This window comes from Cinclus cinclus, chromosome 29 (assembly GCF_963662255.1).
Source record: "Cinclus cinclus chromosome 29, bCinCin1.1, whole genome shotgun sequence".
Taxonomy (NCBI): domain Eukaryota; kingdom Metazoa; phylum Chordata; class Aves; order Passeriformes; family Cinclidae; genus Cinclus; species Cinclus cinclus.
The window spans coordinates 3,073,202-3,083,100 of NC_085074.1; the positions used below are offsets into that span (position 1 = coordinate 3,073,202).

At 51.4% G+C, this 9,899-nt stretch overlaps 2 protein-coding genes across 2 annotated transcripts; both read left to right on the forward strand.

Annotated features, from left to right (window-relative positions):
- Nucleotides 1-514: 514 nt before the first annotated feature.
- NKX2-6 (NK2 homeobox 6) lies at nt 515-3,160 on the forward strand. Its single transcript, XM_062510619.1, has 2 exons — nt 515-1,161; nt 2,492-3,160. Exons 1-2 carry the CDS (start codon nt 1,032-1,034, stop codon nt 3,013-3,015), a joined length of 654 nt encoding a protein of 217 aa, XP_062366603.1. The 5' UTR covers nt 515-1,031; the 3' UTR covers nt 3,016-3,160.
- A 1,084-nt stretch (nt 3,161-4,244) lies between these two features.
- NKX3-1 (NK3 homeobox 1) lies at nt 4,245-9,375 on the forward strand. Its single transcript, XM_062510721.1, has 2 exons — nt 4,245-6,639; nt 7,868-9,375. Exons 1-2 carry the CDS (start codon nt 6,207-6,209, stop codon nt 8,257-8,259), a joined length of 825 nt encoding a protein of 274 aa, XP_062366705.1. The 5' UTR covers nt 4,245-6,206; the 3' UTR covers nt 8,260-9,375.
- The last annotated feature ends 524 nt before the right edge of the window (nt 9,376-9,899 follow it).

A 9,899-nucleotide genomic window follows, 5' to 3' on the forward strand; every position in this document is an offset into this window, starting at 1 on the left:
CTGGAAAAACGGGAATCACGGAATCACAGAAAGGCTTGGGCTGGGAAATCCTTTAAATAAAGACCCCGTGAGCAGCGATGTCCCACGACTGCGAAAACCAAACCCGGGAGCTGGGAAGGATCCGGGGTTGTTTCCCAGGAATTAACACCGACCCTTGAGGGGGCTCGGAGCACTTTTCTCCCTGAGCCACTGTATTTATTTTCCCTCCTGTTGCAGCCCCTCACTTCCTCGCGTGCTTTGGGGCAGTTTATTTATTCAGCCTCCCCTCCCGGGCCGGTTTTTGGCTCTCTCGTGGGGCGGGGGCCGCCGGCCCAGCGCAGACACGGCGAGCTCGGCTCTGTCAGGGCTATCAGCGAACACCAGCCCTGAGCCCGGCCAGGAATTTTAATTGAAGTCGCCTCTGCCTGGGCTCAGATAAGGCTCAGCATCACCCGAGGGGCTCCCCAGCACCCACCCACCCCCGCTGTCCCACGGGCTATCAGGACCCCACCCCTCTACCCCAAATTCATGGGGGTGCCCTGGATCCTCTCCATGCTCTGCCAGCTCGGAGGAAGCACTGGGACAAACTGGGAGGGAACTGGGAGCGAAGCGGAGCTGTCCCCACGTCGGTGTCGCAGCGTCCCCTCCCCTCCCGCAGGAGCTTGGTGGTCTGCGCTCCTTATCAGCGCTTATCTGGCGGAGCCGCTCGCTAATGTGACCTTAATGGAGCTCAAATGGACTGGATTTGTTTTATTGCGGCTCAGCCCGGCACCCCCTGCCCCCCTCCCTCCCTCCCTCCCTCCCTCCCTCCGCTCCTTCCCTCTGCCCTTGTTTTGGAAACACCCGGGGAAGGGGCTGCTCCTTCCTCGCGGCTCGGGGGGCAGCTCATGGGGAGCGGGGAGAGCTCTCCAGGGATCGTCCATCCTTCCCCTCCCTCCCCTGCTCCCCAAAAGCTCGGCACCCCCCGAGCCGGGGCTGCTTCGTAGCCCGGCGGTGACGGGAGAGTCCGAGCGGGGAGCGCTCGGTGCCTGCGCGACCCCCGCGCTCCCACGATGCTCCCCACGCCCTTCTCGGTGCGGGACATCCTCAGCCTGCAGCGGCCGGAGGTGCCCGGGGGGTCCCGCACGGAGCCCGCACCCCGAGCCGCCCGCAGCCCCCCCGGGCAGGACGAGCCGTGGCCGCGTAAGTGCCCGCGGAACCCGGGCGGGGAAAGCACCGGGGAACGCCGGTTCTTCCCTTTTCCCTTTTCCTTTTTCCTTTTTCCCCCGCTCCCTTTTCCCCCCTTTTTCTTTTTCTTTTTGGTTTTTTTTTTTTTTTTTGGTTGTTTGGGGCGTTTTTCGGGCATCCCGCTGCGCCCCCCGCGCATCCCCGCAGCTCCGGGTGGATTTGGGATATTTCGGGGGGTTTCTCCTGCCCTAAGGCACCCATCGGCACCGCTTTGGATGTTACCCCCTTGTCGCCCTCCGTAATTCGGGAGAATCCCCGAGGGGGGATTGGAGCTGTCCCGCTTCTTCCCGCAGCTGAAATCCCCAAAAAAATTTCCTCTGCTGGAGTTTCCCGGCCGCAGAGCGGGGAAAAGAGGAAACCAGTGGGAGCAGAGCGGGAGCACTGGGCAGACTGGGATTTGGAGGGGGAGAAGTGAGGAGCGAGAGGGGAGCCCGGGGAGGGCTCTGTCCCCTTCACGCCTTCATCCGGAGCCTTCCGGCATTCCCTGGAATTCCCGAATTCCCTGCTCTGCCTGCCGGAGTATCCAAGCGCATCCCAGCTCGAGCTGGATCTGATCCCGGCTGTTCTTCTGCAGCCAGGAAAAAACCCCAGGAAATCAGAAATCCCAGGAAATCAGAAATCCCCCAAACCATCAACTCAGCTCAGATATAACTTTTTGGTTTTGTGGGTTTTTTTTTTGTTTGTTTGTTTGTTTGGTTTTTTTAGGTTTTTCTGTTTGTTTGTTTGTTTGTTTGTTTTGCCGAAATTCAGAGAAATGTAGGATTCTTCTTTCCAGATCCTGCCGGAGGTCTGGATTCCATCCCTGCGGATGGTGGGGAAAGGGGATTTGGGGTCTGGAATACTCGAACCTGCTGTGTGCCCGCCTTTCTTTGTGTCCCTCAGACCACGGTGGCAGCCCCAATACATCAGAGGCGTCATTAGGAGAAGGAAAAAAGGAGGTTTTATTTTATCCAGAAATCGTGTAACAGCCTAATTCTTTAAAAAAAACCAAAACATCAGAGACGTCATTAGAAGGGGAAAAAAAAAGAGGTTTTATTTTATCCAGAATTGGTGCAACAGCCTAATTATTTAAAGAAAAAAAATATTGAATTCTCAATAAATATCACGGCAAAACTCATATTTAATGTATCAAGTGTCAACCTTAACTTTATGAACTGTCAGCCGCACTCCATCTATTCCCAAGGGGCGCCATTCCCAGTTTGATCCCTCCTCTGGAAACACCCTCTGGCTGGGAACAGAGCTGCATTCCGGGTGTGACTTCGCTTTGTTTTCCTCCCTGCCGCAGGAAAATCTCTTCTCTCCGCCAGCTTTGAGCCCGAGGAGAAACCCAGGGAGCCGCGGCAGCGGCGGAAACCTCGGGTTCTGTTCTCGCAGGCTCAGGTGCTGGAGCTGGAGCGGCGCTTCCAGAGGCAGAAATACCTGTCCGGAACGGAGAGGGAGCAGCTGGCGAGGCACCTGCAGCTCAGCCCCACGCAGGTGAAGATCTGGTTCCAGAACCGGCGCTACAAGAGCAAGAGGCAGCGGCAGGAGCGGAGCCCGGCGCTGGCGGTGCCCGCGCTGTCCCCGCGCAGGGTGGCGGTGCCGGTGCTGGTGCGGGATGGAAAACCCTGCCTGAGGGGTTCCGCGACTTTTCCAGCTCCCCGTGGAATTCCGGGTGGTTTTTCCTACGGTTCCTATCACGGCAGCGGCGCTTTCGGGGCGGGGTACGGAGGGGGTTACCCTGGGGTGTCCCCGAGTGTCACCCCCGGCCGTGCCCAGCGCCAGCTCCCGGCTCTGCCAGCGGGAATCAGCGCGGAGAGCTGGAGGTGAGGAGGGAGGAGGCACCGCGAGAGCTCCCGCCGCTCCAGAGCCAAGCGCTGCTCGGGACAGGAGCCAAATCCAAAGGATTTCTGCCAGCCCGGACAGCGGAACGATCCCAGCACGTCCCTGGGTGGGAAAAAAAATAAAATAAAAATAAATAAATAAAAAGAGAGAGGGGGACGCTGCCACCGCAGCGCTGGGACTTTGGGCATCCAATAATTATTCATTATTTATTATTAAACACAATGATTTGGAGTCTGGCCCTTCCTGCTCCCAAGGGGTTTGTTCCCCCAGGATGCCACCAGGACGTCGCTTTTCCTTCCTCGGGATAACTGGAAAACAAGGTCCGTGCACATGCTTGTGCTTTTTCACATGGACAATATTTAATGCTTGGAGTTCCTATAATTTCTAGATGTATTTCTGATTTGTTTTTTCTTAATAACTCCCAGCACTCCTTCGCCTTTATTATTAATATTATTGTTACTATTATTATTATTATTATTTGCAAATAAACACAAATCGGTGAAATTGTGGTTTTGCTCTCTTGTCCTTTCTCGCTTTGTATTTTGAATTTTCCCGTCCGCAATTTGCATCTGAGCATCCAAACCTGAGCCAAAGAAAAATAAGAATCAAATAAAATCCTAATAATCCAAGCAAAAATCACCTTGTAGTCCAAATTGGGGAATTCCCAACATTTAACCCCTCCGAAGTTTTGTTCTCCCCTCTTCCCACTCCATTCCCGACAGCTCCTTATCCTGCAGCATTTGGGAAAAGCCTTGCGGGAGGTAATTAAAGCTTTTATCTCTGATCCCACTTCCCGAATGGGACATTCCTGACATCGGGATCAAACCGGAGAATCCCTGGCAGGGACAAAAATCGCTCCTCATCCTGCGGCTCCCGGGCGTTGGGAACGCTGCCCCTTCCCTTTTCCCTTTTCCCTTTTCCCTTTTCCCTTTTCCCTTTTCCCTTTTCCCCTTTCCCCTTTCCCCTTTCCCCTTTTCCCTTTTCCCTTCCCTTCCCTTCCCTTCCCTTCCCTTCCCTTCCCTTCCCTTCCCTTCCCTTCCCTTCCCTTCCCTTCCCTTCCCTTCCCTTCCCTTCCCTTCCCTTCCCTTCCCTTCCCTTCCCTTCCCAAAACTTCCCAAAACTTCCCAAAACTTCCCAAAACTTCCCTTCCCTTCCCTCCATCCTCTCTCAGGGATCTCACCCTGCTCTGGAGCAACCGCGGGACCCCACAAGGAATTCCCTTTTTCCTGCACTTCCACTGGGAATTCCCATTTCTCTGCAATTCCCCAGGGAATTAATTCCCTTTTCCCTGCTGGAATTGCTGCCGGCGCTGGGAAATCCCTGCGATCCCAGTGAATCCCGAGCTCTCCTGGAATCCCGAACAGCACTGGGAGCTTTCCTTGGAGGTTCAGCAACAACCTGAGGCAAATCCCAGGAAATTCCCCCAAATAAAGGCAGAAATCAAGGAGGGAAATTGCTTCCTTAGGGGAAAAAAAAAAAAAAGCCTGGAAATGGGAAAGGTGAAAGCCGGAACTCTGGGCAAAGCCCTCAGGACTGGGATTTTGGGATTTGGGATTAGGACTCCATGATCCCTGTGGGTCCCTTCCACCTCAGGATATTCCCAATTCCTTTAAACTCTTCCCAAATTCCCTTTCTCCTCCTAAAACAAGGCTGAGCCATTGGAGCCCTTGTGCTTTTCCGAGCACTCAGGGGGATAATTCCCAAACCAGAGGCTGAAGAAGGAAAAAGGGGCTGGAAAAGACGAGTTTGGGACAGGTTTGCACAACCGGCTCTCGGTTGTAACCAAACGCCTCCCATAAAATCAACAAAGTCCGCAGGGGATTTGAGGGAAATCTTTTGTTCCCCTTTTTATTGGGAAAAAAAAAAAAAAAAAAAAAAAAAAAAAAAAAAAAAAAAAAAAAAAAAAAAAAAAAAACCCACACAACCACGCCCGGGCTTTGCGGCTGAAGGGGCTGGGTTTGGGCGAAGGGTTCGGGAATAAAAAAAGGGATCAGAGCTGATATTCCAGCAGGAAAAGGAGTTTGGAGCTAAAGGAGGTCACTGAAAAATTCGTATTTAGAGATGTATAGATTTATAGATTATTTAAATATAAACTTCCCGCAATTCCCAGGGATTCTGCTCATCCTCATCACCAGAGCTCCCACGGGATCCTCCCTGGAGATGGATTTGCCTTGGGATGGGATAAGGTGAATTTTTAACCCTGTGTTCCCCACATCTGGGGGGGTTCCGAGGCTGTTTTCCAAACAGGAATTCTGGGGGGGAAAAAAAAGCCACAAATAAACAAGATCCTCAGGAAAGAATCTGTCACAGCGGACAGCCCCACTCCTGGCTTTTCTTGGATTTGGGAAGGTTTTGCTCCTTTTGGGTGCCCAAGAGTTTGTAGTAAAAGGTGTGCAGGCTTTTTTTTTTTTTTTTTTAGGAATTTTAGGAATTTAGGAATTAGTCTGAGGTTCAGGCTTAAACTTTCAGACTTTTCCATGCCAGGATTTGCCTCTGGAGCTGCTCTCCCTGGCTTTTAAATCATCGCCGAGGTCTCCTTGGAGCGGCTTTGCGAAGCTGACAAAAACATCTTTGACATTTTTTTTCCCGTTTTCCGGCACGTTCAGAGTGCATCAAAGTGGAGGCGTTTGAGGAAAACCCTCAAAATAAAAATAAAAAAACAAACAAACAAACAAACAAACAAACAAACAAAAAAACCCTTTTATTTCTCTGCTTTTCACCCTGAAAGAAGAGTTTTCCCAAAGAGTTCAGGACTGGAAATCATTCCCGTGAAAGAGGGGAAGCAGAACTGGGATTGGGGCGATGGATGCACAACATCCTCCAAGGATGCTCCCAATAAATAAATAAATAAATAAAAAACAAACAAACAAACAAACAAACAAACAAACAAACAAACAAACAAACAGACGGTCTGGAGGCGTTTTGACCCTAAAATTCACATTTTTCTCTTCAAATGCGGAGGGGTTTGTGAGCAGAGGAGGCGAGGGAGGCGCCGAGGGGCGGCTGCGACCCCGCGGATCCGTAGGGAAGGGAGCCCCGAGCAGGAGGGAGAGGGAGAAGGCAGCGGGAGCCGAGGCACGGGCGAAGGGCGTACACCGGGCCGGGCTCTCCAATCAGCCCCGGGAGGGTTGGCTCGGGGCGGATAAACGATAAATGCGGGGCCGGGCCGGGCGGGGATGCGGCGAGCCCCGGGGCAGAGGCAGGAGAAGGGGATGAGCGGCGGGGCGAGACCGGGACCGGGACCGGGACCGGGACAGGGACCGGGACCGGGACCGGGACAGGGACAGGGACAGGGACCGGGACCGGGACCGGGACCGGGACCGGGACAGGGACCGGGACGGGGATCAGGACGGGGACCGGGACAGAGCTCGGCCATGAGCGGCACCCCCGGGACAGCCCCGCAGCTCCAGCCCGTCCCCTCCAGACCCCGCACGTCCTTCCTGATCCAGGACATCCTCTGGGACGGGCCCGAGAGCGGCAGGAGCAGAGGGAATGAGGAGCTGGGAGCGGCCGGAGAGCGGGGGAGAGGGGACAGCCCAGCCCCGGGGGTCCCTCCTGGGGGTCCCCATGCCCCGGGAGCCTCGGGGACACCCCAGGGACCGGACACAGGTAACGGGGGAACTGCTGGCTGAGGAGGGCAGCGGGAATGGTCGGGGGTGGAGAGGGGATGGAGCGGGGATGGATCAGAGAGGGGATCAGGGAATGGATCAGAGGGGGGATCAGGGAAGGGATCAGGGAATGGATCAGAGGGGGGATCAAGGAAGGGATCAGGGAATGGATCAGGGATGGATCAGGGAATGGATCAGAGGGGGAATCAGGGAATGGATCAGGGAATGGAAGGGAAGGAATCAGGGAATGGATCAGAGGGGGGATCAGGGAAGGGATCAGAGGGGGGATCAGGGAATGGATCAGGGAATGGATCAGGGATGGATCAGGGAATGGATCAGGGAACGGATCAGGGATGGATCAGGGAATGAATGGATCAGGAATGGATCAGGGATGGATCAGGGAATGGATCAGGGAAGGGATCAGGGAATGGATCAGGGAATGGATCAGGGATGGGATCAGGGAATGGAAGGGATCAGGGAATGGATCAGGGATGGATCAGGGAATGGATCAGGGATGGATCAGGGAAGGGATCAGGGAATGGATCAGGGAATGGATCAGGGAATGGATCAGGGATGGATCAGGGATGGATCAGGGAATGGATCAGGGATGGATCAGGGAATGGATCAGGGATGGATCAGGGATGGATCAGGGATGGATCAGGGAATGGATCAGGGATGGATCAGGGATGGATCAGGGAAGGGATCAGGGATGGATCAGGGAATGGATCAGGGAAGGGATCAGGGATGGATCAGGGAAGGGATCAGGGATTGATCCATTCAATGGATCCAATGGATTGATTCCTGTTCTGGTTCCTGTTCCTGTTCCTGCTCCCGTTCCCATCCCTGTCCCTGTCCCTGTCCCTGTCCCTGTCCCTGTCCCTGTCCCCATCCACGCTCGGATCTCTGTTCCTGTGGAATTTCAGGAGGATATAAATTAAAACCTGAGATTCAGGAAGACAAAACTCCTTTATACAACTCTCACAGCAATAAACTAAAACATTCCCAAGAAAACAGGAATTCTTCCTCTCTGTAAAAGGGAAAAACCAAGCAATTTCTGACAATTTCCAAGCAGAACTTATTTTCCAAGTGAGAATATTTTTCTGAGTGGGAATTTTTTTTCTGAGTGGGATTTTTTTTTTCTGAGTGGGAAATATTTTTCCTAGTGGGGATTTTTTTTTTTTTTTTTTTTTTTCCCCCAAGCATTTCATTCCCAATTTTTCCCTTCCCAGACACCCCGGTGGAGACATTCCTGCCCGACTGTGCCCCCACCGTGCGCCCCATGACCCCACGGCCTCCCAGGCAGGGAAAACGTTCCCGAGCCGCCTTTTCCCACAGCCAGGTGATCGAACTGGAGCGGAAATTCAGCCACCAGAAATACCTGTCGGCCCCGGAGAGAGCTCACCTGGCCCGGCACCTGCAGCTCACCGAGACCCAGGTGAAGATCTGGTTCCAGAACAGGAGGTACAAGACCAAGAGGAAACAAGTGGTGGCCGGGATGAGCCGCTTGGACTCGCGTCAGGAAACGCCAGAATTCCCGGGAATGTCGCTGCTGGCGCTCAGGGGTGCCTGGTCCTACCTGCCCTACCTGTACTACATCAATTCCTGGAGCCCCTCCTGGTAGAAATCTGGTTTTTAGGTGTTTTTGTTTTTTTTTTTTAGGTGGAAATTATCTGGTTTTTTCCTTAAATCCACAGGGGAGGGATTTAAGTGGAAGCGTTTTGTAGGGGCAGCATAAAATTCTCTCGTCACTAACACTGAGATTATTGAAAAAGAGACTAAAATTTTAATTTGCTGCTCTGGGAATTCCCAGGGAATCTGTGGTGGCCTCATGCCTGGAAGTGTCCAAATCTAGGCCTGGTAAAAATTGCTTTTTTTGGGGGGAGGAAAATATCCAGGTTTTCCTTAAATCTAGAGGGGAGGGATTTCAGTGGAAACGTTTTGTAGTGGCAGCATAAAATTCTCTCATCACTAGTACTGAAATAATCAGAGAAAAAGCCCGAAATTTTAATAACATTGAATTCTTTTTATTGCAATGGTCTCGGAATTCCCAGGGAATCCGTAGCGGTGTCATCCCTGGAATTGCCCAAATCCAGGCCTGGTAAAGATTGCTTTTTTTTTTTTTTTTTTTTTTTTTTTGGGAGGAAAATATCTGGTTTTTCCTTAAATCCAGAGGGGAGGGATTTCAGTAGCAGCATAAAATTTCTCTCCTCACTAACATTGGAATAACCAGAGAAAAAGCCCAAAATTTTAATAACATTGAATTCTTTTTATTGCAATGGTCTGGGAATTCCCAGGGAATGTGTGGTGGCCTCATCCCTGGAAGTGCCCACATCCAGGCTTGGATTTAACTCTGTTTTAACAGAGTTAAAACATTCCAAATTTAGAGGGAAAATTATATTTTTCCACCTTAAAAATGCAGTTTCTACCAAGAGGGGCTGCAGCCACTCAAGAATGCCCAAGCCCCATCCTGGTAAAATTTACATTTTCAGGTGGAAAATATAATTTTCCCCCTAAATTTTGGGGTGTTTGAACTCTTGTGCTGCTCTTCCTAGAGCTGATTAGAGTTGGAATTTCCAGTGACAGCACAAACCTCAGCCACTAACGCCAAAATAACCAAAGAAACAACCCCCCCCCCAAAAAAAAAAATAATGACGTTTAATTCAGTGTTTTATTGGGGAATTCCCGTGGCTGGAATTGGGCACATCCCTGGAAGTGCCCAAATCTCCGAGGTTCCTTGGATGCCACCCCTGGAGGGACAATGGGGCACGGTGGGGACAATTCCAGGCTCTTAAAGCTCCAGGAATTTTTCCAACCTAAATCATCCCAGGATTCCAAGGATCAGCCCAATTCCCTGCTCTGGGTCACCGGAACAGCATCAGGATGATCCCAACAAATTGTTTTTTAGGGAGGGAAAAAAAAAAAAATCCCATTTGCACTTAAAGAATAGCAAAAATTTATTTTTTTTTTTTTTTTAGAATTAATTAAGCTTAAAGTGTCATCAATTCTATGGGAAAAATGTGGGAATGAAGGAAATTTCCTTTATCGTTTCAATTTTTTAGTTGGAAAATATCCTAAATGTTGAGTATATATTTCCTGAATATTTCCTTCAATTCATTTTAATGGATTTTTCTCAGTTGGAGTCACTCAGCAAAGCTCTGCTGGAGCAGATTGAATCTCCTGGGATTTAAATCTACTGAGGTTTCTTTCCTGGGAAGATCCAGGAATGTTGCTCTGATTCCTGCTCTTCTCATGAAAATTCCG